The sequence below is a fragment of the Balaenoptera physalus genome, assembly GCF_965194825.1.
Source record: "Balaenoptera physalus genome assembly, chromosome: 14".
In the NCBI taxonomy this organism is placed as follows: Eukaryota; Metazoa; Chordata; class Mammalia; order Artiodactyla; family Balaenopteridae; genus Balaenoptera; species Balaenoptera physalus.
Genome location: NC_138893.1, coordinates 34,317,469 through 34,345,284, shown reverse-complemented (window position 1 = coordinate 34,345,284; position 27,816 = coordinate 34,317,469). Strand labels below are relative to the sequence as shown.

Genomic DNA, 27,816 nt, shown 5'->3' with positions numbered 1-27,816 from the left:
CAACCAGTCCCCTTCCCCCTGACCCATCTCCCTCATCCTTCACTCAGACTCAAGGACAGGTGTTCCCCAGACACACCCTGAGTGTCCCTGCCGCCCTGCTCGTGATGCCACAGGTCCCTCCGATGCCTGCTCCCACCTTTGAAAGCCTGTCTCAGACCCCTCTTCCCCAGGACACCTCCCGATGCCTCAGCTGGCAGCCAGTTCTTGCTCCTCTGCCACCGTGGTGTCATATCTGCATCGCCTTGATGGGTCCTCTGAACATGATTTTTCTGAGGCCAGACCCTTAGCATCCTCTCTCGGCACCTACTGGGTACAAGTCTACAATGTACTTATGAACTGAGTAAATGAATGAAAGAACCTACTGGCCAGTCCTTGCCCTTTGTAGCTTACCTGGAGCAGAAGAGTTAACACCAATTCAACAAACATTAGTGCATGCTGGGTACTCACCAGGCAGCGATGTGTAGTCGTTGGAGAAACAGACAGGATTCCTGGTCTCCTGGGGGTCCCAGGCATCTGAACATGCTGGGGACATGGGACCACAAAGCACACTGTGGCTCAGGAGGCCACCCTGAATCGAGGCCTGAGCGGGCAGTGTCCGCTGGGTACCTGGGGTGGCGCAGGCACCGTGGAGGAGAGAGGAGGGACGTTCGGCAGGGCTCAGGGACCCTCGTGTGAAAGGGAGGTGGCCACAAGCTCTCCGAAGCCCCTCTGCCCCTCAGGCCTCTGGGCAGGAGGAAAGGCCCCCCAGGCAAGTCCTCATGGGGCTCTCCTGTCACAGCTGCTCACCAAAGATGCAAAGCAGAGGCTGGGCTGCCGGGAGGAAGGGGCAGCAGAGGTCAAGAGACACCCCTTCTTCAGGAACATGAATTTCAAGCGCTTAGAAGCCGGGATGTTGGACCCTCCCTTTATTCCAGATGTAAGTAGCCTCCCCAGCCTAGACTGAGCCTGTGCATTGATTTATGACCTTCGACTTCGCTAAACATCTGTGCTGGGCCCCAGGTCAGCGGCTGAGACCTGTGGGCAAGGGGTGGCCCCCGTCTTCCAGTAGCAGGGTGTCGCCCGGTCTGGGGGTCTCTCCGTACCCACCCTGGCATCATCACCTCTATGAAGTCCTCATCTCCAGAATCCCAGGCTCCCAGAGCCCCTGGGAGGCCTCCCCCACTGACCTCGAACCCCCAGAGGGCAGGGCCCGGGTTTGTCTCTGTGAGTCCCTGCATGGCAGCCCCAGAGCATGTTTGGTGGATGAGTGAGATAAAAGAGATCACTGTGGTTATGGCGCCGGGGCCATAGCAGCACTGACGACAGCCCCATGGCCTGGTGCCTCGACTGCCCCATTTTGCAGGTGAGGAAACTGAGGCCTCCAGGGGATACGTAACTTTAACAAAGCACCTAAGCACTACAGCTGGGACCCCAGCCCAGGTCTGTGTGGCTGCTGCCTGCGTGCTGACCTACCACCCCTGACTGGCCTCCGATGCGAGAAGGGCCAGGGAGGTCCTCCTGGGACATCCCCCCGTTGCATCCTGTGTGGGGCAGTGATGGCAGGAAGGGGCCCTGAGCTCTCGTCACCCCAGCTGGGGACCCTTTGGCCCCTCTGGGCAAAGGGCAGCCCGGGTTCCCAGGGCAGGGGTGGCCCTGGGAGACCCCCCCTGCTCCCCATCAAAACCCTCCGGGCCTGGCTGGGGGCCGCCAGAGCCACAGGCAGGGCTCCTGGTGACCAGCACCCTGCCCTCCCAGCCCCGGGCCGTGTACTGCAAGGACGTGCTGGACATCGAGCAGTTCTCCACCGTGAAGGGCGTCAACCTGGACCACACAGACGACGACTTCTACTCCAAGTTCTCCACGGGCTCCGTACCCATCCCTTGGCAAAGCGAGGTGAGCACGGCGGGGCCCTCAGCTTCACCCCGAGGAGAGGGTGCAACGAGGGCAGAAGAGGGACAGCTGGGTGGGCGTCCCTGTGGGCAGACTGGGGCGTGGTGTGGTGCTGGGTCAGGAGCTGGCTGGGCAGGAAGAGGAGGCCTGTCTCGATGCCTCTCTGGAGAAGCGTGGCTGGGAAACAAGAGAAATGGGGCAGCAGCGGGAGGCACAAGGGGGCTGGAGGTGGGGCAAGTTCAAGCTGGTTCGAATGAGATGGCAGTGATGGGGCAGTGGGCCTGCAGCCCTGGAAGGGGGAGGGTCCGGAGCGCTGGGGTAGAGGAGGAGCTGGGGGTGCGTCCCGTGGCTGGGAGATGAGCGCTTCCCTGCTGCTGCCCCCCATGGCCGGCTACTGGCTTCTCAGAGAGGGCGGCTTGCAGGGCCGTCAGGGAGAGGCGGGGGGGCGGGCCTTGCTGCCTGGGTCTCAGCCCTGTGAGATGGAGGGCGGGCGGAGAGCCTGGCAGGACCAGGCTCGGGACAGTGTCGCCCAGGGCTGGCCTGCTGGGATTCCCATCCACCCAGGATGACCAGCGCAGCCCCTCACACCACCCGTGTTTTGACCGCTTCTCCAGATGATAGAAACAGAGTGCTTTAAGGAACTGAATGTGTTTGGACCTAACGGTACCCTCTCACCGGACCTGAACAGAAGCCACCCTCCGGAACCGCCAAAGAAAGGGCTGCTCCAGAGGCTATTCAAGCGTCAGGTGAGACCCTCACTCCCACCTCAACCCTGCTCTCCTGGCCTCAGCTCTGGGAGCCCCCAGGTCTGAGCCTTCCATAGCCTGAGACCAACTTGCAGGCTGGGGAGACTGGGGGCAGCAGCAGCCTGGAAGGGACGGGCAGCCTGTCTGAAGTGCCTTGAGACCCACTGGCTGATGGCGTCCCCAGAGCAGAAGGGGCAGGGCCAGCCCCAAGTTAACCGGTCATCGGGGTTCCTCAGCCTCGGCGCTGCTGATGCTTTGGGTTAGTTCATTGTCGCGGGACTTACGCATCGAGGGGGCTCGGCAGCGTCCTAGCCGCCACCCAGTAGATGGCAGTAGCACCCACTCCCGTGTGTCAATCAAAAATGTCTCCAGATGCTGCCTAATGGCCCTGGGGACAAAACGCCCCTGGTTGAGAGCCATTGTAAAGACGACGCAAGTTATGTAGGTAAAGATTTGACAAAGAACAGGGGGAGCTGGTGCTGGAGAGGTGATCCCCGAAGACCCTCATGGCTCCCGAGGTGGGGCTCCCGTAGTTTGATGCTGTGCCCTGCAGCTGGCAGCCAGAGGAGACTTTGTCCCTCAGGAAAAGGTGTTCTTCCCTCAGAGCCTGTCCCTGGATCAAGGGTTGGTGTGGGCCACGTGGGAGAAATGTCCCAGGAAGGACCCGGCAGGCTTTCTAGAGTGAGAGACCCCTAACCTCATCCCTGCCACCAAGAAGATGGCCACAATAGCGCCGCCTCCTGGCCTGGCCCTTCAAGAAGGTAGGGCCCCATCCTGAGGCCTGGCAGGCCCCTGGTTCCTTACTTTCCTCCTCCCCCCAAGAGAGCAGCAGCAGGTCTGTACCCAGGCCCTGGGCATCCCAGCTCCCTCCCGCTTAGATAACAGGGAAGAGGTGGCTGTTCGAGGCACTCCACTGGGGGCCAGGCGCTGTGCTGGGCGCTTTTTGAAGGCGTCTTTTATTTAATCTTCACAAAACCCCAGGCCTTCATTCAACTATTCATTCCACCGATATGTATTGAGCACCTACTCCATGTTAGACTGTTACCTCAGGACTTAAGATGCATCAGCAAGTAAAACTGCATCCCTCCTTTGGGGCATCTTAGTGAAGTGTGAGCCCAGGATGTGCTCCCATTAGGCCATTTCACAGATGAGGAAACTGAGGCTGAGAGGAGTTAAGGAACTTGCTCAAGGTCACACAGCCAGTGAGCCCTTGCAGAGGATCCCGGATAACAGGGCGGGCAGCACGGATGAGGCACACTGAGAGAAAATGCAGACTGAGGCCTGAGTTTGCAGTTTTATCTAAAAACTTCATGTGAGTTTCACCTCCTATTCCATAATATACTCATATCCATCTACTATAAAAATATAATTTTCAAATGCTTCCATCAAGTAAAATTGAAGTTCCAGAAAGAAATGACCTCCATCCCCGAAGTAGCCGAGCCCCCCAGGATGGCCTGGGATCCTGGGACAAGCATTTGCTGTGGAAGCTCACGGCCCAGGTTCAAATCCAGCCCTGACCCTTCTCGGTTGGGTGGCAGCGTATTGAACCGCACCCCCCACCCCTGCCTCTCCAGGCCTCTGTTTGCCCACCTGAAAAATCAGGATGGAAATGCCTGCTGCCCAGGGTGAGTGAGGTGGAGGACGGTGACCTCAGCACAGTGCCTGGCACCACGACTGCCACCAGGGGAGCAGACACGCCGGCTCTCTTCTGCAACGTGAGGGGCCCGCGCCCACGGGGGTGCCAAGAGGGTGCCAGGGATACTGAGGGCGAGCAGCTCGTGGTTCCCAAGCCGGGCACCTGCTAGAGCCCTTTGCACACACAGCCTTGTTTCCTTCTCCCAACAGCCCTGCCCAGAAGTGTCTCCTAACCCACATCACAGGCCAGGCAACCGAGGGAGTCAGACACTTTCTCGAGGTCACTCAGCTAAGAAGTGGCAGATTTAGGATTCGAACCTGGCAGCCTAACTCTGGGCCTGCAGGCCTAACCATGTAGATAGATATTATAGGAGGGACCACCTCCTCTCTGCCTTGGGCGTCTGTTAATCAGGTAAAGCCCTCTGCCCCAAGGGGTGGCCTCTGGACCTGGGTCTGCAGGGGGAGAACAGAAGGCAGCAGAAAGCAAGACGGGGAGCTGGTCAGCTGAGCTCCTCTCCAGTTCAGATTCAGAGGCCCCTGTGATGCAAGGTCCCCAAGGCTCGACTCTGCGATGACTGACCTTCTCTCTCCTTCTTTCTCTCCTCCCTGCTCACCCCCCTCCCAGCATCAGAACAATTCCAAGAGTTCACCCAGTTCCAAGACCAGTTTTAACCATCACATAAATTCAAACCATGTCAGTTCAAACTCCACCGGAAGCAGCTAGCTGCAGCTCTGGCCTGAAGTCCACGGTGGGACCAGCCTAGACCCTTCTCCTTAGAAGCGGACTTGTGACCGGTGGAGCTTCCGCCCTGGCGGGCGGGCGGGGGAGCCCTCCAGGAGCCAGGGAAGGAGGCCGTCCAGCCCCGAGATGGGGAGCCTCTAGGTTCCTCAAAGAATTCCACTCAGGTCTGTGTTCGGAGGCGGCCCTCAAGCCAAGGTGGATTGGCTGTGTCTCTGTCGAACATTGCAATAGAAATCCAATTGGATACAACTTGCACGTATTTTAACAGCGTCATAACTAGAACTGAATTTTGTCTTTATTATTTTTAAAGAAAAGTTTTGTAAATTTCTCTATTGTTTCAGTTTACATTTTGTATATTTGTATTTAAATGAAAGTCAGACTTTGAGGGTGTATATTTTCTGTGCAGCCACTGTTAAGCCATGTGTTTTAAGACATTTTAGAGGGGTGGCGGGCGGGGAAGAGTGTAAAAAAAAAAAATGTGACTTAAGACTTCCAGAGCCTCAAATGAGAAAATGTTTTTATTAAATGTAGAAAATGATTCCCATTTCACCTTTAAAGGATTGATTGTATCCATCTCTATAACCTTTCCTTCCCTCGCATTGGTATCACCATTCTGTTGGCTTGTAACAATCTGAATTAAATGCTCAAAGACCCACTGGGACTTTACCCCCAGCCAGGATGTCTTCCGTTGGGGTCCATGGAGTTGCCTGGGCCCAGCTCCGTCAAGATGTGCACTTTTCCTTTGGGGGCACACGATGCCACTGTTGCTTTGGTCTCGGCCTCCTCTTCCTTCTGGAAGGCGGCCGGTACGTGGAGCTGAGTGTCCTCAGCACAAGGGTGTCTAGGCCTCTTTCTTTCTGAGTAGGTTCTGACTGCTAAAGCCAGTATGTTTTCAAGAGGCTTGCATTTGGGGATTGTTTTATTCTAGTTTTAAGAGATGCGTAGCAACGATAAGGAGTAGTCATGGAACCCCAAGAGTCCCAAACGCTTACGGCCCATAGAAGCGTCAGGGAGCGGAGGTCTTGGACTTGTAGAGGAGAAGGTGGCTCTCCCAGGATCTCTGGGCATGTCCCTTGAGCGTTTACGGGGTCATAGGGCCTTGAGAGCTTCCTGGGGCCCCGCAGATTCATTGGCTCAGGTGGCATGGATGCATGAGGTTGGCTCTCCAAGCAAATGGGAGAGGCTGGGCCACCCACAGAAGCTCAAGAAAAACTCACTGTCCCTTCCGGGAGAGGTGAAGCAGAGGCGAGCTCTCATCGGGCATCTCAAAGCTCCAGGCACAAGTAGCCCCAGGAGAACTTGGTGGCTTTGCCAGACCAGGGTCTCTAAAGGCAGCCCCCAGGCCCTTTGAGCAGGGCTGTCCAGCCCCAGGGAGTGGCCAGCCTCCCCACTACTGCCTTCACAAGGTGACAGGGAGCAAATCTGTCTTTGCCTCCCCTCCGGGACAGGGTGAACAGTTGAATTCCCTGCTGCCCTGCCTGCCAGGTCACCCTCAGTCAGACCTGGCCTCAGCCACCGGGCAGCAGCCAGGGTTTCTCCCGGCGTGGGCCCTGCACTTCCTGCAGCAGCATCTCCTGGTAAAATACAGATTCTGGGCTCCACCCCAAACCTACGGAATGGGATTCCCTGGGAGTAGGGCCCAGGAATCTGCATCTTTAAAAAGCTCGCCAGGTCATTCTGATGCAGCCTGGAGAGTGAGAACCACTGCCTTAGGCCGTCGGTGGGGCTTTTGATGAGATCCTCCCAAACTTATTTCTCTAGGTGACCAGGCAACTTTGGAGCCTGAGCTTTTAGGGAGGAGAGAGAAGCCAGCGTGTCAGCCTTGTGTCCCAATGTCCATGCTCCTTCCCCAAACTTTGCCATTGGGTCCTGAGGCTAGACAGGGGCCTGACCGTTGAAACCGACCGTTTTGAGGTCATTTTACAAGCAAAGAGAAGAAAAGAAACAGTTGGGCCTCCCTTAGGTCCCTTTAATGTGCAGTATTATTTTCTTCAAGACCAGCTCTTGTCTCTGAGGCTGCTTCCGTTACCTTTCTTGAGCTGAGTACAAGATTAATACAAACAGCCGTATTCAGTTTTTGCTGAGGAAGTGGAAAGCTCTTTGACCAGTATGTTAAGATCCTCAAGCTCTCACTGACCCTTCTCAGTGAAAAGAAGGACAGTCATCTTCCTGGGACAGTCAGTAGCCCACGCCACCACCCTCCTGTCCAGAAATGCCATTCATTTTTCCCGATTCACAGCAGCTCAAACCTTTCCACACGGACTGGTGTGCAGCCAGTCTCTTTACACCTTAAAGCAAACGCACTGTCCGTTTCCGGTAGAGAATCCTCAAGGAGCAAGAAGGAAAACATAAATCTGCTCAGTGTGTTTCTACATCGTGAGAGCACAGAGGCTAAAGCACAGAACTTTGCGTGGCTCTTAGAATAACGGGAGTCTTCCTTCACCCTCGCCGCCTGTCCCCTGAGCGCCCCAAAGTGCACAGGGTCAGAGTCACTGGCCTTTGCAATCCTCCTCTTCCTTTCGGTCCATTGCTTTGTACAGAGAAGGGGCGTCTTCATTTAGAACAGTGTCTGAAAGCCAGCCCCCTCCCCCTGGGTCCCCAGTTGCCACAGGTCCTGTCCCTGAACCCCTCGACCCAACCCACCGCCAACCTCTACTCCAGCTTGTTTTCTATGGCTGCATTTTTAAAAAGATTTTTTAACTAAAAAAACAAACAAACAAACCTTCCCACCATCTACCTGTCCGGGAGGAGGCATATTTGGGCAGCAAGTGTATTTAAATCTTTTTACTGCATTTGAGCTCTTCACAGAAGAGACTTTCTTCCTCCGAGCATGACGTTTTTCTCACCGGACCTTCTCTGACTTCGTGCCTTTGAGGTGAGACGCAGGGTCTTGCAGAAGCACCTCTGCTTCCCCTTTTCAGGAGCCAAGCCGCTGTCCCCGGTGGGGCGGGGGTGGTCTCTGCCGTGGTCACCATGACCTGTGAGTGTTTCTCAAGCCCCCTGGGCGGCTCCCATGATACTCACCCACAAGATCACAAAGACCCAGCCCCACCTTCACGGAGAATGGCACCACCTCCCACATCAACTCATCCTCTGATCTTTCTAGGCCGGGAACATCACTCTTTAAACCACGAGGCTTCTTGCGAGGGCGGCTGACTTGCACAGTAGCTAAGGGTTGCTCTGTCCTGAGCCGCCCCAGGAGGGCTTGTTTCCCAAAATGCACTCCTCTTAACAAAGGGGAGCGCTCAGTCTTGGAGGCCATGCTGCATGGAAGCAAGCGGTGTGGCCGGGGGTATGCACGCTTCTCAGGCAGCCCACGGGGGCAAATGGCAGTGAGTTCTGGGGACACGTATGTGGACGTGGCCTTGGCATTGAAAGCACAAGTGAGATGCGGCTGCCTGCCCTTGAACCTAGCAATCCTTGGTGATGCTGAGGGCCTGGCCTCCGAGAGGCCAGGGGTCAAGGAGCCCAGCCCTCCGTGGAAGCGCCTCCTTACCCTTCTACACCTGTGTCCTTTCCCCCAAAGTTTTCCCACCAACTTTCTCATGCGAACTGCTGACCCAGACCTCAATACAGAGGGAGCACCGCAGCCTCCTTTAGCCTGGTGGCCCAGGCCTTGCCAAAGGGAACAGTGGCCTTGCGGACCACCAAGAGTCCCCCGGAGATGAAGAGGAAGCGCCAGTCGGGGTGACACCCAGCTCTCCTCTGGGGCTGCTGTGTGCTTGCGTATCCGAGGACAACCCCTCTGGTTGTCTCCTGTTCTCGAGCTCCACACTCTGAGGTAGGGCCTCCTAACTTTTTAGTCTTTGTATGGAAAGAGTGTGAAATCTTTGTGCATTTCCAAGCGCAGAACTGTGAGTCATGAACGGCAGAGAGCTCGCTTTCTGATCACAACAGACCACGGTGGTGACACCTCGTCCCCCTAGGCACCTTCTGTACCCACTTTTAGGACCAACCAGCCCAGCTTCTGAAGCTCCAACGTGTAGGGGTCAGACCCTGCTCAGGTGTAGGTACCTCATCTGGTCTAACTTTAAAGGCTTGTGCTGTGGACAGTGGCTAAAACCTTTGAAACACTAGCTCTCCTTAGGAGGGAAAGACACTCCCCAAAAGAAGAATCTAGATGTCTTTCCCTGGTCCATCACTAAGTCATTTTTGTAATAGATCAAAAGCAAATGTTCTCAATTAGAAGAGCTTAGTGGCTGTTAAAATAATTAGTGTTAAAATAATAATCCTTCTAGTATCCAAAGGTTTCTAATATTTTTTTCAGGGAAATTTTAACATTGATGAATAAAAATAGTTCCATTTTGGAGGTCATTCCTGAAGATATGGCTTTTGTTCTCCTGCTGCTCTTGAACCTTTGTATGTCCCCTCGAGTATGTCACAGTGCTGCTGTATCTAGATCGAACCACTGTTGTTGTTTTTTTAAGAGAAATAAATTCCTTAATGAAAATACAGCTGCATTTCTTCCCTTTTGCTGAGCTCTTCTATTTCTTCTGCCAATGCCAGCTGCCCCCAAGATGCCAGGACGTGCCGCTTCAGTCTGTGAGTTAACGTTTCCTCAGGTGGACGGTTCAGCCCCACCCAATGCTGGCCCCCTATGCTGACCACCCGACCTGCCCTGGCCCAGCTCCAGGGGGCAGGGTCTAAGGAGACCACCTGAGCCCTCTCCAGGTTGATTGGCTTCTGATCCCAGACCCAGCAGATGGCTCCAGAAGTGTTCCTGCCACATGGTACCATGCAGGAGTGGGGTGAGAGGGCCTGAGTTGGTGCTGGCACCCAGATGTCAGATGGGGCACCTCCACCTGGCAGGTTTTACCTGACAGAGGCCGTAACTCGGATGTGGGCTCCACAGAGAGGGCCTCTTCTGGCTGGTCAGCCTTCACGGAGCCGCGCGCTAGAACTGCTCACCAGCACAGCAGGATGGCCTCAGGACCTGGAGTCCCAATCTGGGACCCGAGACCCCGCCAGTCCCCCTTCACCTGCTTGGCTTAGTGGGACAATGAGCAGGGCTTTGGGCTCAAACAACCCCTCACTGACACTCAGTATGACTTTGAGCAGCCACTTAACCCTGAGCCTCAGTGGCTTCGTGTGTAAAATGGGGTAACACCTGCTGCGGTGCGGGTTCTCCTGGAAGATTCAGGGGGACACGTGTGATGCCCAGCACAGAGGCCTTTGCCGTGGAGGCCTTTGCCACTGTCGCCCTGGCTGTCTTTGGACCCCTTTTGAGCCTTGACCTCAGGACAGGGCAGGGGCCCTAGACCCACACACATCGGCGCCCTGGGCCCAGCCCGGGAGCTGGCGGCAGTCCCGGCCCCTGGCGAGGGAGGCCCTGAGCCGGGAGTCGAGGCTCGAGCAGCCCGCCTCACAGGGAAGGTAGGAACTGGAATCGTGTTGCCCCATGGCTCCCGGAGCAAGTGTCTTTCCTCACGATGGAGGAGGACCGAGGAGATTCTGCTCACTGAGGGGCTCGAGAGAGGGGGGCTGGTGAGCAGTGGGGATGGCGTGGGGACCTGGCTGGCTGAGGGCCCGAGGGGGCTTCTCCTGGAGAAAAAGGAGGGGTGGCAGGAGTGCTCTGAGCCTCTGGACAGGGGTCCCATGACAGGGCGGGGAGCGCCCTCCTTACAGGGGCTGTTATCTCCGCGGCCCCCGCGCTTCCTCTGGGACCTTCTCCCACCGTCCCGGGAACCTCCCCCGCCTGAGCCGGCCCCCCAGGCAGACAGAGCCTCCGTCCTCCTGGGACAGAGGGGCCGAGGGAGAAACTCCAGCCCCGCACACCGGCCGCCCCGCCCCTGATACCGCTGGGCCCCTTCCCGGGCAGGAGGGGCGGGCCGGGGGCAGACGGCCCCTCCCTGACCTCCTCTCACTCCGGACAGCCGTAGACATGGTAAGTGGGGGCCGGAATGGCCTCCAACTGATTCACTTTCAGCAAGGCTCAGAGTGGGCACCCCCAGGGCACCAAGGAGCCTCAGGCCGCTATCCCTCTGGGAGGGGGTCTATCGGGGTGGCGGGATCTACTTGCCACCCCTGGAGACTGTGAAGAGGAAGGAAACAAGGGACCCTCGGGGACGGGCACTCAAGCTGCAGCAGGTCAGGGCTCCTGGCACCACTTTGGCCAGCTGTCCCTCGAGCCAAGCACTGCCCGGCCGGGTTGGCTGTCGGGGGAGGCGGGGCGGGGGGATCCACAGGAAGGAGGCCGTTCACTTGGCTCGAGGGTGAGTGCTCCCCCCTCTCAGCCATAAATCAGATAAAGCCCCTGCCTCTCCAGCTTGTATTCCAGGGGCCTCAGTCCCCCAGCCCCGTAGATAAGCCAGGGGGGATGGAGACTCAGGCCGGTGCCTCTCACACTTAAGGAGCATAGCCTCACCTGGAGCTTTGTAAACTACAGATTCTGATTCACTAGGCCTGGGTCAGGGTCTGCACTCCTAACAAGCTCCCTGGGGCAGCTGCTGGTCCGCGGGCTATCTTTGAGGAGAGAAGCTCAAACTGGGAAGTCAGGCCAAGGTCTGTGGCCAAGCCAGGGCCTACATTCCCACCGCTGTCCCCTTCAGGCCCTGCGTTCAGAGGTATAGATGTCTTAGGAATACTCGGGTATGTCGGCCCTGCCCTCAGAGGGGCTCAAGCTAGTGGTTCTCAATGTCTGGTCCCCGGACCAGCAGCAGGAGCCTCCCTGGGAGCTCGTGCAAATCCTCACCCCGACCCCAGGCCCACTGAATCAGAAACTCTGGGTGGGAGCTGGTAACAGGCCCTCCAGGTGATTCGGGGGCACACTCAAGTTTGCGGGACACTGATTTACAAAGTGCTTTCATCTCCTTAAAATCTCGTTGAAGCCCACGGTCTCCCCGTGGACAGCTTGTTAAGCTGAGATGGTGGAGGGTTCACGTGGGTGAGGTTCATACCTATAAATGGGAGAAGGTGAGTGGGGTTGGCTGCCCTTGTTCCTCAAAAACGAGAGCGAGGATGTAACATGTGGTCGTGTTGCCTTATATTTTTAAAAATGAAAGGATAAGCCGAACACTAAAAGAGAAAAAATTACCTAGAGGGAGAAGTAGCCAACAGGGAAATGGGGTGGGAGAACAGATGTAAAAGCCAGACTTCTCTGAATGTGCCTGTCTTGTAGATTTGACTTTGAAAGCTACGGGTCAAATACAAAATACATCTGAACTTAGGGGAGATTTTTATTCAAAAGGATTCTTGCAAAGGAGGAAAGAAGGGGTTATTGCCAACAGGGGGATGGAGAATATCGCAGAAGAGAGGCCGCTTTGACCCTAAGATTTGCAAGGGCTCAGGGGTTTTCGTTCTGGAGGAGAGTAAACAAGCCGCCTCTCATCCCACTTCCCCTCCCTCGTTCTTTCCAGAAGAGAACGCTTTAGAGGCCAGCATATTGTCCAAGGGGCTGTGTGCTGGCTCAGGCTGAGGGTGGGACAGAGTTCAGGGTCTGGAGGAAGGAGAGAAACGTAACCAAAGCTGGGTTGACAAGCATTTTGTTCCGATGGGCCAGTGAGGACCAACAGTTCAGCTATTCATTTAGGAGGCAAATGATGGGAATTTGGAGGGTCTGTATCTGGCCTTGTCCTAGGCAAACGAGGGGGACATCCATGGGTCTTGTCCAAGTCATATGGAAAGGGAGGTTCTTTGCAGTGAGCTGGGTTTTTTTTTTTTTCGGAACTCAAAAGGGTGAGGGGTATTTCTTTAAAGTCACTGTTTTGCAAGAGCCCAGGGGCTCAGGTAAAATTCAACACTGTCACCTGTAAACGCTTTAGATGATTATAAAACAAAACTAATGTCTTTAAAAGCATTCCCTAAAAATCAAAAGACAAAACAAACCTATCTGGGTACGCTGTTGGTGGAGTAATCACACAGAGAACATTCCTAAGTGACTTTGAAACTGAGCAGGACCCCGTGGGGCCCTCCCAGCTACAAAAGCCCCTCCATGTCCCCTGTTTGCAGAAAAAAAGGCTTTAGTCTCCTAGGCCTTCCCCAAGTTCCAGAGAGCAGGCTCAGGCAGTTAATAGGACAGAGTCACAGGACTTTGGGTTCCCCTGAAGGGATGGAGATAACAATCTAGAACATGTTTGAGTTGTTCTGCAGAAACTAAGACACCCACCCAGGGGGAGGATGGTGACCACACGCTGACCACAAGCACGCAGACCCCAGACTGGTAGGAACCAGAAGGCTGAGATTCCGGGGACATCACCCTGTTACCACCAACCAATCAGAAGAAAGTCACACGCCCTGCAGCCCTCACCCCAAATTTTGCCTTTAAAAAGTCTTCCCTAAAAGCCATCAGGGAATTTGGGTTTTTTGAGCACCAGCCACCTGTTGTTCTCTTTGCTTGGCCCCGAAGTAAACCTTTCTGTTCCAGACGCTGACTTTTTGGTTGTTTGGCCTCACTGTGTGTCAGGCACACAAACTTGGGTTTGACCACAGCAGGGAGTCCTGTGGGACCCAGACTGTGGCCTCCAAATACCATTTCCCACTAAAAGGACCCAGGGCTCCTGGTGAAATGGCCGACTCCAAGGCTGGGGGAGAAAATGCCCAAGAGAAACCTGGAGTACCCTGTTGTCCCAGAAAACGAGGAATTTATCAAAGACTGCTAGGGTTGTGTCCAAAGTACTCAGGAGCAACTTGAAGGAGTTCCCAGTGGCCACATAGGGGACAACTTGAATATTAGTAAGAATGATAGATTAAAACAATCAAACATGTTGAAATCCAGGAGTTTATAATAATACTCAATAATTTTTTTTTTTAAAGAAAAACGTCATCAGTCTTTTTTTTTAGCCACGCGGCTTGTGGGATGTTAGTTCCCCAACCAGGGATTGAACCCACGGCCTCAGCAGTGAAAGCGTGGAGTCCTAACCACTGGACCGCCAGGGAATTCCCCATCAGTCACCTTTGGAGGATTCTAGAGAACGAATACATTTTTTGGAAAACTAGTAAATACTGGAAAAGAATCAAGTCCCATTTATCGTCCAATAGAGTTTATGCCAGGAATGCATTGATATAGACTTTATGTGGATTATCTCACATTATCCCTCTCAGCCACCTAGAAAGGGTTGAATATTCTTATGATGCCCATTTACAAATTAGGAAACCGAGGCCTTGAGAGAGTAATTTAACCAAGCTCTCCCAGCTACATAAATAGAGGTGCTGGGACTTGAACCAGGCCATTGGGCTCCAGAACTTATATGCTTGACCACCGGGTCATACAACTGCTATAATGAAGACACTCTTTGCTTTGCCCAGCCAAAGGCAAAGACTTCAGAAAGACAAAAGCTCAGACAGGAAATGCCAGGGCCTGAGGCTCATTGAGTCTTCGATGTCTAGTCCATGTTACTTTACAGAAAAACCGCACACCACTTCAAGCATGAGAACGTTCTTACTCACCTGATAATGGGCCTGGCATCCAGGAGACATTTTTTAAAAAATTATTTTCCTCCCTTTCCCATCTTCCCCCCATAAAACAATAACAATGAAAACTACCAACTACATGAGGCCGAGCCAGAAAACCCTGTTTGGGGGTTGGGCTGATGGCTGAGTATTAGAGCTGCTCCCAGCATCAGTGCCCAAGTTTCTGCTAACTTGAAAGAACATTTGTCGTTGGCTTGGGCAGAAACCTCATCTGAATAAACCCTCTTGTGCAGATTTTATTGGTGATATTTTGAAGACGTGTCTACACTGGGAGTGTGAATTCCTGAGTAGGGTCCTGCATAAGCTAACTAAGCACTGCGAGGGTATGGACTGATGTTAACTCCACACATCTGTTACTTCACTGTTTATACCAAAGTACTTCAATGTAAATTACACACAAGATAACATCTGAGTGAGGCAAAAACCTCAGACCCCCAGTATTATGGAGCTCATCAAAGCCTGAGAAAAGCTGAACTTGACTTTGGCACAAACTCCGAAGTAAGGATTTTCAAAGCAAATAGGTTTTTCAGGCAATGGGAAAAAATACACTCAGCAAGCCTGTGAAAACTGCCTTATATTTAAAGTGGGTTTCTTGTGGACCGCATAGAATTGGGTCCTCCTTTTTTATCCAGTCGGACAATCTCTGTCTTTTAACTGGCATGTTTGGACTACTCATGTTTAAAGTATTGTGTTGGCCAAAAAGTTCATTTGGGTTTTTGACCAACCCAATAATTTCTATGAATATGGGTGGATTAAAACCTTCCATCTTGTTAGCTATTTTCTATTTGGTCCGTTTGTTCCTATTCCTCCTTTTCTGCCTTATGTGAGTTTAATTGAGCATTTTTTATGATTCCATATAACTCTTGAATTATTATTTATACATCTTTTAAAAACATCTTAGGAGTTGCCATAGGGCTTACAGTATACATTTTAAAATAATCTGAGTCTACCTTCAAATAATATTATACTGCTCTATAAGTCATGTAAGAATCTTAAAACTTTTATTCCCATTACTCAGCCATAAAAAGAAACGAAATTGATTTATTTGTAGTGAGGTGGATGGACCTAGAGTCTGTCATACAGAGTGAAGTCAGAAAGAAAAAAACAAATACAGTATGCTAATGCATATATATGGAAGCTAAAAAAAAATGGTACTGATGAACCTAGTGGCAGAGCAGGAATAAAGACGTAGACATAGAGAATGGACTTGAGGACACGGTGGGGGGCCGGGCAGAGGGGGAAGCTGGGGCGAAGTGAGAGTAGCATCGACATATATACACTAACAAATGTAAAAGAGATAGCTAGTGGGAAGCTGCTTCATAGCACAGGGAGAGCAGCTCGGTGCTGCTTTGCCAAGACCTACAGGGGTGGGAGGGAGGCTCCAGAGGGAGGGGATGTGGGGATATATGTGTGCATGTGGCTGATTCACTTTGTTGTACAGCAGAAACTAACAGCATTGTGAAGCAATTATACTCCAATAAAGATGTATTAAAATAAAACCTTAAAAAAACTTTTATTCCCAATTCCTTTCTCCCATCTTGTGTTATTGTTGCCATATATTTTATTTTTACACATGCTGTAAGCATACAATGCATTGTTGATATTTTTGCTTTAAAAATTCAGTTATCTTTCAGCGAAATTAAATAAGAAAAAAATACTTAAGTTTACCTTCACTTATTCCTTTCCCAATGTTCTTCATCTCTCTGTGTAGATCCAAGTTTCTAACCTATATCATATTTCTTCTTCCTGAAGAACTGCTTTTATCATTTCCTAAGTAAGTCTGCTGGCAATGAATTCCTTCATTTTTTGTTTGTCTATAAAGGGTCTTTTTTTTTTTTTTAATGTTACTTTTAATTAATTAATTTATTTTTATTTTTGGCTGTGTTGGGTCTTCGTTTCTGTGCGAGGGCTTTCTCTAGTTGCGGCAAGCGGGGGCCACTCTTCATCGCGGTGCGCGGGCCTCTCACTATCGCGGCCTCTCTTGTTGTGGAGCACAGGCTCCAGACACGCAGGCTCAGCAGCTGTGGCTCACGGGCCCAGTTGCTCCGTGGCATGTGGGATCCTCCCAGGCCACAGCTCGAACCCGTGTCCCTGCATTGGCTAGCAGACTCTCAACCACTGTGCCACCAGGGAAGCCCTAAAAGGTCTTTTTTTTTTTCTTCATTTTTTAAAAGACGTTTTGCTGGGTATTGAATTCAGGGTTGACAATTTTTTTCCTTCAGTACTTGAAAGTGTAACCCCACTGTCTTCTTTCTTGAATGGTTTCTGATGTAATTTTTACCTTTGTTCCTATGTAGGTAATTTGTTATTTTTATTCATCTGCCTTTAAGATTTTCTTCTTTGTTTTTTAGCAGTTTGAATATGATATGCCTAGATGTAGTTTGGTTTTGCAATTTGTCCTGCTTCATGCTTTCTGAGCTTCCTAAATCTGTGATTTGCCTGTCATTAATTTTGGAAAATTCTCAGCCTTTATTCCTGTAAACATTTCTTCTGCCCCATTCTCTCTCTTCTTCTAGGATTCCAATTAGGCATATATTAGACTGTTTTGAATGCTCTGGTTTTTTTCTCTGTGTTTGTGTGGGTAATTTCTATTGACCAATCTTCAACTGCACTGATACTTTTCTCAGCTGTGTTGGACCTAGTGGGGAGGCATTCTTCACCTGTTACCAAGTTTGATTTCTAGCATTTCCATTTAATTCATTATCATTTCTATCTCTCTGCTGAAATAACCTACCTGATCTCCCATTCTCCATTAAAGTTGTTCATATATTAATCAGTTATTTTAAATTCCCTGAGAGTTCCAACATCTGTGTCATATCATCATATTGGATGATTGGTCTCTTCAGCTTGCAATTCCTTTTGCATTTTTGTATGCCTCAGTTTGAAAGCTGGGTACATGGTATAGGATGGCAGATTCTGAGGAAAGTGTTTTAAGGCTTAGAGACGAGTGTGCTATCCCTTCAGTGTGCCTTTAGCCTGTGGGCTGTATCCAGTCAGTAGTTGGGCTGGGGTGCGGAGCTGATTACCTTCAGTTACCAAGGCTTCACGTTCCTCTGGTGAAACACTGCATTTAGCGAGTGGGCCAATCCACCAGAGGGATTCTCTCAGGGTCTGCTCCTGGCTTGGATTTTGGATCTCTCTTTGTACTGCCCTCCAAGGAAAACCTGTCTCAGCGTTCTGAGCTGTATCCACTGTTTGGTTCTTTCTATTCCGTGCTTGAGTCATATGGTGGTAGAATGAATGGGGGTGGGGAGTGGGGTTGCATTCTCTGAACTTCTCATCGACCTTCAGTCTTGGCAGGCCCGGGGGAGCCTGGATCTCGAGAGTAGGGCTCTCAGGTGATCCCACCCCTGGATCTCGAGAGTAGGGCTCTCAGGTGGTCCCACCCCTGGATCTCGAGAGTATGTATGGCTCTCAGGTGGTCCCACTCCACCTCCAACTCGAAAGCCAGGCCTGGCTCTATCCTGCATCTCCCCCAGGCAATGGGGGTGGGTCAAGCTTTTCTTTCCTATTTCCTCCCCCAGCTGCAAAGGGTCTTTGAGTGCCTTACAGCTACAGTTTTTATGACCCTTCCCCTTGCAGTTGAAGGTTTTCGTTTCTTAGGGAGACTGGAGAGCTGGGTCTCAAAGGAGTTTCCACAGCGGGAGCCATTCCGCTTCCCCCTGTGGCCCCTTGCAGAAGCTTTCTCAGGCTTCTCCCCATCTTCCCCGTGACTGTCTGGTGGGATCCTGTAGGAAAAGCCTGCAGGAAGGCATGAATCCCTCTGTGTTTGCAGCCCCAGTGGCTTCATACTCTCAGCCCGTTGCAGGAAGTTAAAATTTTCCAGCTACATTTTCCTACCAGCATATATATGGCCAGAGGTGCCTGCCCCCCAGGTAAGCAAATGCTTAGGTCCTGTCTCTCCCCAGGTTTCAGGTTAGTTGCTTGCCCTGCAACCTCAGTTCTCTGACGGGTTTAAGAAAAGTTGTCGTTTGTAGTTTGCCAAGCTCCTCTCCTGTTGCAGGTGGGAACTATACTCTGTCTAGCTCTCTACAGCTCTGCACTGAGGCCAGAGGCTGGAAAACAGTTCGAAGGCTCTAATGTGCGTCAAATCCTGACCACGAGTCACGCCCCCCTACAGGAGTGAAGGCTGGGTTCCTTTTCCCAGCCTCTGCAGTCAGGAGCGGTTCAAACAGTGACACCTGACCCCACTGAGACCTTGACCAAGGAAGAGCAGAGGGCAGCTGGGGCACAGAGGTGGCTCTGAAGTGCCTCTGGGTGCTGGAAGATTCCTGGGCCAGGGAGGGGGTGCTGGGTGTGCCAGACCGAGGAGGAGCGGGGCCCCTCCCACTAGTGAGCCACAGGGCGGGAGAAGGGAGAAGGGTCTTCCCGCCCCACGCCCGCCTCCTTCTAATTCATTCTCAAAAAGGCAGCCAGAGAGAGCGTTAAACTTACTGTTCTAACAGGCTTTTCCCCTTATAATTGTGACATGAGGAATAAGCAGTTCTTCCCCCACATCAAGGGTTTGCCCCAAAGTGGAGACTCATACATCCTTACGTAGTCTCCATATAGAAACAGAAACGGGGTGGGAGGGAGGCGGGGACGCCGTGGTCAAATTAACCCAGCTGCGAGTAGAGAAAAAGCTCTCATTTCCGAATTCCTGCCAGAGTCTGTGTATCCAGCAGGGGCCCGCCAGTGTGAGGGCTGCTGTGGGCCTCCGTCCTGCTCTCTCCACCCGTGGCTCTCTGCCCGTGGGCTGGGAGCTGGAGCAAGAAGCAGAGGCTGCTGGGCATCACTGTGTCAGCACCCAGTCAAGCGCAGAGGAGTCTGGGCAGTTGACGTTGTATCACAAAGGTCCCCTTCCTGGCTATGGATTCAGGTTGCCTGGCTCTGAGGATCAGTCTCTGGGAGACGGGGCGGGGGGGTGAGGGGTGAGGGCCGGCGGTGGTGTAATAACAGATCACTAGTTGTACGATCAGGCCATTTAAGATGGCTGTTCCGTTGCTCTCTGTACATCCCCTGCTCGACCAGGCCCTGCTTCACTCACATGACTATCCAAATTCTCTTAATTATACGGCCTGTTAACTGAGCCCACCTGACGTCAATTCCCCCATAAATGGTAGCCTCCTTCTCTCTGGAGTAGCAAAGACTGCTGTCATGTTTGCTGCACACAGTGAGGTCTCACTTCAGGACCCTTTGTGTAAGATTCCCCCATCCCATAAGCCACTGATGTCTCTGTCCCTGTCTCTGGGCTCTTCGGTCTTGAGGCTGGGCAACTGCTAGGCTTGCAGGCCAGCGGGGTGCAGCCCAACACTAGTGAACGCACCTGAAGGCAGGAAGAAGCGTCTGGAGGAGGCATATTTGCCCAACGGCTTGCATGGGGGACTTGGTGGGCACCATCTAGGGAGATCAAAAACCCACCGGGGCAGTCATGCTAAAGGCCCCCCAGGCGGGAGAATGTTCTAAGAAACTCAGATCCTTCTGAAGGTGCCAGGTCTTGGACTGCCCTAGTGGGTGAAGGTGACTAGGTTGGAAAATAAGACCAATCTTCCGTTGTGGCTGAATGTTTGAAAAGTGGGGGGAAGAGAGGTGGATAGGCTCTAGGGCCGTTGCCAGGGAAGGGTCAACTTGAGACGAGACTTGGGCCTGGGATATGTCGCTGGTGAACCCTCTGGGGAGATCTTTGTGGCTCTTTGGGTGATGGGGACTTTTTTTTGGCTGCGCCGCGAGGCTTGTGGGATCTTAGTTCCCCGACCAGAGACTGAACTCAGGCTCTTGGCAGTGAGAGGCGGAGTCCTAACCACTGGACCACGAGGGAATTCCCTGATGGGCACATATTTTAGGTTAGTTAAAAGCTGTGTCCTCCCACCCTGTGATGTAATTCCCTCTGTGTCCCACCTTCAGGAAAGTCTGTTCCAGATGCAGGGCCTCGTGCTGGGGTGGAGAGGAGACCAAGGGACCTGGGGCCTTCCTCACAACGCTCTTCTGCTGAGGCTGCCTGGTGGAAGTGGCAGCATTCCTGCGGTTCTGGAGATGAGGCAGGAGCCAGTGGCAGAGGGGCAGGGGCCCAGGACAAGGACCCGTGAGCCTGGGAGGGGCCCTTGGCATGAGGCAGCTGCCCAATGGATGACCCCACCCCAGCGCTTTCTTTAACATACTGAAAGAAGTGAGCCTTAAAGAGGGGCGGGAAGGGATGCAGACAGAACACTCATTCCAGAGAGAAAACTGATTACGTGGTTCCCTGTGTCAGACCCTCTGTGGCTTCCCCATCCCCTGCCGCCTCTCCCCTCTCACTTCCAGGCCTTTGCACATGCTGCACCCCTCCCTGCACCACCCTCCACCCCTCTTTCTTATTTTTTTAATTTATTTTTTAAATTTTTATTATTTTTTTTGGCCGCACCATGTAGCATGCGGGATCTTAGTTCCCTGACCAGGGATCGAACCCACGCCCCCTGTGGTGGAAGCGCAGAGTCCTAACCACTGGACGGCCAGGGAAGTGCTCTTTTTTCAATTATTATTATTAATAGACTTTCTCTTTACTAGACTTTATTGTTTTAGAGCAGTTTTAAGTTTACAGAAAAATTGGGCAGAAGGTACAAAGAATTACCGTATGCAACTTCTGCCCCCCCTCCCCCAACTCCAGGACACAGTTTCCTCTGTTATCAACATCTCGCATCAGTGTGGTACTTTTGTTACAATGGCTGAACCGTTACTGCTACTTTATCATTAAAGTCCACAATTTACCCAGGGGCTCTCTCTCTCTGTGTTGTACAGTTCTATGGGTTTTGACAAATACATGCTGTCATGCTTCCACCAGTAGAGTATTGAACAGGAGAGTTTCACTGCCCCCGAAATCCCCTGGGCTCCACTTATTCATCCCCCTTTCCTCCCCCAGACCAAGTGACATTCCTTTTTAAATGACTATTAATACCCATTTTACTCTTTGACCTAGTTTCTTTCTGATTCCCTCATTGAGCTTATAAATCTTTGACATAGGTTGGTTCTATATTTGCATGAAGTGATTTATTTAACTTTTTGAAGACGATGCTTTGACAATGGAAGAACACAGGGAAAATGACAACAGATAGTTTGTACTTTCCCTTTTATAAAGGGAGTAGGAGCCCAAGAAAGGCTGAATGCTGTTACTCTTCTCTCAAGTGACTGGTACACCCACCCAGCAAGGCAGGAGCTTTTACCGCATTATAGAGATGAGCAAACTGTGGTTTTGTTGCTTAATCACTCACCCAATGTCACACAGCTGGGAAGTGGCAGGGCTGGACTTGAACCCTGCACCGTCTGGCCACAGAGCCTGTTCTCTTTCAAGCATAACCAGAGTTGAGCATCTGTAATGTCACCTTCTATCCGTGAGCTGTTTTTCTTCCACAGCCTCGCCAGGCCTGACACTGACCTTGACACAGCTGGCCAGAGCAGGCTCTGCAGGCCTACCCACCCTCACTGCCTTCCTGGGCTCTTTGCCAGGATAACCATTGCTTCTGGTGGCTTCACTCGTGCTGGGGACTGAAGAGCCCATGCGGCCACAAGAAAGACAGGAATCTTGTGGCACTCCAATATCAGAATATAAGAGGGACTTCCGGACGTCTGGACCAGGCTCCACGGTGGCCCCAGACCCCGGCCCTCACGCCAGCGGGGGCCTCCCCTGATGGGTGGCACACTTCCTCCTCTCTGGGCAGTCAGTCCTCTTCCTGTTCTCACCTGTCCACCTCAACCTGGACCTCAAACGGCTGCTCCTCAAATCCCCAGAGCCTCGGCTGACTCCTGGCTGGTGTCTCCTGCCCCCATACAGCCTCTCTAGACCACGGGCTCTAGATCATCCTCTACTTTTGCTGCCCACTGCCCGGCTCTCCACATGTCCTGCTTCAAATCCCGGAGAGAGCGCTCGCTGGGGAATGAGAGGAGCCAGCACGGAGTGGCTCCATTTGGCAGAAATTTGTCCCCAAAGCTATCTCATAATTCTGGTAACCTGCCCCTTGACTGCCTGTTCTCGGTCAGTCCCTGCAGCCCCACGGTGAGAAGAGGGGGCAGGGAAAGTGGGCTGGCATCACATGATGTCAAATATGTTTGCCCAGGGGCATCCCCTCCCCCCAGGGCTGTGGGCAGGTTCCCACCCTGGCACCTGGATACCCTTCCTGCCCCCTCCCCACATTCCTGCCTGCTGTCTGGAAGCCGGGGGGATGGACATGTCACAGCCAAGATAAAGGACTGGAGTCCAGTTGGGTCTCCTAATACGAAGCTGATCTTCATTATTTTACAATGTTTTATCAATGCACTACAGGCCAGTACAATACAGGCCACAGAGTACAAAATGTTAGCGGTTTTCAGCTCACCTTGCCCTACCTGCCAGTCCCACCCTACAGCCCTGCGAGCCCGTTTTAGATTTCTGACCTCTAGAATAGATTTGTGTTGTTTTAAGCCACTAAGTTTGTGGTAAGTTCTTACAACAGAAATAGAAAACTAATGCAATCATTGATATTCATATATTAATAGTGTCTTACACTCATTGTGCTTTACTAATTTTTTAAAAATTTATTTATTTTTTAAATTTAGTTATTTATTTTTGGCTGTGTTGGGTCTTCGTTTCTGTGCGAGGGCCCTCTCCAGTTGTGGCGAGCGGGGGCCACTCTTCATCGCGGTGCGCGGGCCTCTCACTATCGTGGCCTCTCTTGTTGCGGAGCACAGGCTCCAGACGCGCAGGCTCAGTAGTTGTGGCTCACAGGCCTAGTTGCTCCGCGGCATGTGGGATCCTCCCAGACCAGGGCCCGAACCCGTGTCCCCTGCATTGGCAGGCAGACTCTCAGCCACTACGCCACCAGGGAAGTCCCTTTTAATTTATTTTATTTATTTATTTTTGGCTGCGTTGGGTCTTCGTTGCTGCGCGCGGGCTTTCTCTAGCTGCGCCAAGCGGGGGCTGCTCTTTGTCCCAGTGCGCGGGCTTCTCACTGCGGTGGCTTCTCTTGTTGCGGAGCACGGGCTGTAGGCACGCGGGCTTCAGTAGTTGTGGCGCACGGGCTCAGTAGTTGTTGCTCGCGGGCGCTAGAGCACAGGTTCAGTAAGCGCACGGGCTTAGTTGCTCTGCGACATGTGGGAATCTTCCCGGACCAGGGCTCAAACCCGTGTCCCCTGCATTGGCAGGCGGATTCTTAACCACTGCAACACCAGGGAAGTCCCTGGGCTTTACTATTTACCAAGCATTTTACATCCTTGTCTCCCTAACTAGATTATAAATTCCTTAAGGATACGAACTGTCTTTTCTACTTCTCTTGCACCCCAATACTGGGTGGATGAGGTGGATGAGGGTTCCACATCCTTGGATACCAAGGGCTGACTGTGGTGTCTAATATCTAATGGCTCTAGGAACTTGGTAAAGGAGGAGGAAAGAAGGAAGGAAGGGAAAAAGTGATGCTTATTCCGCATACATTCTGTCCCAGGCACTATCCTAGGCATTTTACAAGCTTCATCTCATTAAATCTTCACACTCCTTAAAGAAAGGCGGTGGTGGGGGGGGGGGGGAATGGAAAGAAAAAGAGAATCTCTCTATTTCATAAGTTCAGCGTTTCATAAGTCCTCATATTTCCCGTGTTTATTTCCCTTTGGGCTTCACGGGTTGTCAAGAAAGTTCCATTTGAAAACCTCTATCCTTTAAGCCAAGGGAAACACAGAAATGCGACCGCTTTGCCCACGCTTGGCCAGAGAGAAGAAAGAGCTGGGTCCAGAAGTGGGTTGAGAGTGAGGCTTTGAACCAAGAGAGTTGGGTGCAAGACCAGCTCTGCAACCCACTGGCTCCATGAACTTGGGCAACTTACTTACGTTCCCCAAATCTAAGTCTCTTCTGCTAAAAAACTCATGCAACATTCACTACACAAATATGTAGTGAGCTCTTACTATGTGCCAGGCACTATCCCTGGTCCTAGAGAGATGAACAAATGAACACAAAAGGCACAAGTCCTGCTCTCATGGGGCGTACTTTCTAGAGGGGTAGAGAAAATAAATAGGACACATAAATATGTAGTATGTTTGTCAACAATGCTAAGGGGAAACAAATGTCCTTCATAGGTGAGTGGTTAAATAAAGGGCAGTACATCCAATATCATGGAATATTCTCAGCAATAAAAAAAGGAAGAAACTATTGATACACACAAGAACTCTCACGGATCTCAAGGGCATTCTGCTGAGTGAAAAGAGCCCACCTCAAAAGGTCACATGCTACATGATTGCATTTGTATGTCATTCTCAGAATGTCAACATTTTAGAGATGGGGAACAGATTAGAGGTTGCCCAGGGTTAGGGGTGGTGGGTGACTGGGTTTGACCAAGGAAAGCAGCATGAGAGAGATCTTTGTGGTGATGGAGTATTCTGTACCTTGGTTGCAGTGGTGGTTACACAAATCCACACATGTATTTAAAATGGCCTAAAACTACACACACATTGGACCAATGTCAGTTTCCCGGCTTTGATGTTGTACCATAGTGACGTAAGATGCCACCATTGGGGGAAACTGGGTAACGGGTGCATGGGACCTCTCTGTACTGTCTGTCCAACTTGCTGTGAACCTATCATTATTTCAAAATTAAAAGTGTTTTTTAAAATATGTAAGAAAATATAAACTACAGTAGGGAGGAAGGGTAGGCACTATGTGGGCAGCGGGTGTTGAAATTTTGGATAGGGCATGACAACCTCAGAGGGTAGAAGGGTGGTTTAAATGCAATGTGACACGAACCTAGAAATGCTGCAAATATTCAGTAAATGCCAGCTTATTATTGATTTTATTAGAGAGCTTAGGGTTCTGTTTAAATAACTCCTTTTTTAATTGATAATATTGCTGTGGTTATTTTTTTCTAGGTCCATAACTTTTGAAGATGCACAGTAAAATATTTACAGATGACATGGCATGAGGTCTGGGATTTCAAGATAAAACACAAGGCAGAGAAGCGGAGGGATGTGGATGGTCAGGATTGGCGAGGGTTTGGGCTGTGATGGTGGCAGGGGTCCCTTGAATTCCGTCTCTAGGACACAGCAACCTCTCAGCCCAGAGGGACCCCAAGCACAGCAGGAGCCAGTTCTCCTGCGGGTCCCTGAGGTCAAGACCACGCCCACATCGTCGGCTTTTGGTGTTGCAGAGAAAAGGATGTGCCCTGCCAATCCGGTGGACCCACATCTTTGGCTGGGGGTCTGTAGGAGTCCATCTGAAAGGGCTTCTCTTTCTGCTTTTTGAGTTGAGACCATCTCCTGGTTTGCTGTTTAGAGCTGGTTTTAGGGTTCGTCCCTGTGTTGCTTCTTTCTTTTTTTTAATTTATTTTATTTTTGGCTGTGTTGGGTCTTCATTGCTGCACACGGGCTTTCGCTAGTTGCGGCGAGCGGGGGCCACTCTTCGTTGCGCAGCACGGGCTCTAGGTGCGCAGGCTTCAGTAGCTGTGGCACACAGGCTTAGTTGCTCTGTGGCATGTGGGATCTTCCCAGACCAGGGCTCGAAGCCGTGTCCCCTGCATTGGCAGGCGGATTCTTAACCGCTGCGCCACCCGGGAAACCCCCTGTGTTGTTTCTTAATGATCTGTTCACTTAGAAAATCGGGTTCTAACGGCAGGCAGTGCAGCAGGATGATGTGTGTTTTCCCCAAACTTGTTTTAGCAGCAGAAACTTTTCTCCCCCCAAACAAATCCTTATGTGGCAACCAAATGTATGAAACAGACCACCTTTCTACATTTTTACCGTGTGATCTTGAGGAAAGTTTCTCCTCCCCTTTGGTTTCTTTGCACAGCCCTTTACAGTTGATCAGCTCAGCTCCAAAAAGTAGACGGGCTAGACGAGGTCCTGTCTTGGAGCCAAGGAACCTGGGAGGAGAGGGTTCCGTTATTTGCTCCAAGTCCTGTGGTTGATAAGCCATGGGGCCACTTTCTCCCTGAGTCCTCCACTGTGCCCTCGGAAGGCTGGAAGGGTGGTCTCGTCCCTGCAGCCCTGAACATGGGGTCCAGTGACGCGTGTAAGTGCAACGCCTGTGCGTGCTGCAGGCAGTCAGAGCCAGCCCGTCTCCAGCTGGAGAGAAGCACCTGGTTCCAAGCCCTCAGCCTGCCACTGGCCACCCAGGGGACATTCACGCCAACCAAATTTCTTCAAAAGAAGGGCGTTTGCCACTGCCTTCAGGCCTCTAAGGAACAGCGGCCTGTGCGAGGGGTCTTTATCAATAAAGATAATAACAGTTAACAGTATTTATTGGGTCAGGGCTCAACATGCATTTCTCACCCAATCCTCCCAACCACCCGACTATTAGGGTGTCACTATGATTATTATCCCTATTTTACAGATGGGGACGCTGAGGCCTAGGGAGGTGAAATAACCTACCGGAAGTCAGACAGCCAGTCAGTGATGGAAGCAGGCCCCAAAACTCAGCTCTATCTGATGCCATAGGCCTTGATTTTTCTTTTCAGTTTTTTGCTTGTTTGTTCTTGGTAAAAAGTATCACACAACAATCCCCCTTCCCAGTGGAAGAGGGTTTTCCTTCTGGCGTAATTCTCTGGAGCTATTCCCTGCGTATATATTCCTTTTTAATCTTACTCCAAATGGAGGCTATACACACTACTCTCCACCTGGCTTTTTCACTCAACCGAGCATCTTGAAGATGGTTCTGAATCAGCACGTACAGATTGGTCTTGTCACTTTTCATCTGCTCAGTATTCTGTACGTATGGCCATATCGATCCTTTTCTTCTATAAATGATCACTCACGTGGGTTCCAGAGATTTCTCACCCTCAGCACGGCCAGTGCCGATGCCCACACTCAGCCAGCACTCCTGACTGCCTCTTGTCAAGCGACGTGGCCACGACCCCTCCCTGGGCTAAGATTCTTCCAGTCCTAACCACAGCCTCTGATCCTTCAGCTGGAGAAGGGCCGGGGCAGGTGTTCTCAATACCTCCTGCCATGGGTCAAAGGCCCTGCAGGAGGGTAGGAGGGCTGGTGAAGGGTCACCTGGTCCATTTGCATCCTCCAGGCCCAGCCGAGTACAGAACTCCCAGAGGAGACCCACCCACCTGGCGCGCTCCTCCCTTAAAAGAAGAAACACATGGGAATACCCTGGGGTCCAGTGTTTAGGACTCTGCACTTTCACTGCCAAGGGCCCGGGTTCAATCCCTGGTCGGGGAACTAAGATCCCACAGGCTGCGTGGTGTGGCCAAAAAAAAAGAAGAAGAAGAAACACGTGGCACGTGCAGGTGGCCCTCACACCCCATCACTGTTTCCTGCCCTCCCCACTTGGGCACCAGCTTCTAACCCCGTTATCTATCTTGTCCCCTCAGGCCAACTTTCCTTCCTCACGTTCTCTCTGCGGAGAGTGGAGCAGATGGTGACCTTGTTCTCCAGGGTCAGTGCTGCCTCTCCTGGGAGGTGGCCTCAGATGACCCAGGGACTCTGCAATGAGGAGGGGGCCCT

At 51.8% G+C, this 27,816-nt stretch overlaps 1 protein-coding gene across 6 annotated transcripts in view; it reads left to right on the top strand.

Moving 5' to 3' along the window:
- The window catches only part of GRK5 (G protein-coupled receptor kinase 5), a 220,290-nt gene extending 210,846 nt beyond the window's left edge, over window positions 1-9,444 (top strand). For 4 of the 6 annotated variants that reach the window (XM_082424767.1, XM_082424765.1, XM_082424769.1 and 1 more), the window contains 4 exons: window positions 779-916; window positions 1,735-1,872; window positions 2,484-2,615; window positions 4,876-9,444. In XM_082424767.1, the coding sequence (XP_082280893.1) occupies window positions 779-916; window positions 1,735-1,872; window positions 2,484-2,615; window positions 4,876-4,974 (507 nt within the window). In that variant the 3' untranslated portion in view covers window positions 4,975-9,444. Of the gene's footprint in view, window positions 1-778; window positions 917-1,734; window positions 1,873-2,483; window positions 2,616-3,596; window positions 4,430-4,875 lie in introns of those variants that run through there. The other 2 variants (XM_082424766.1, XM_082424768.1) reach the window with 2 other exon arrangements.
- The last annotated feature ends 18,372 nt before the right edge of the window (window positions 9,445-27,816 follow it).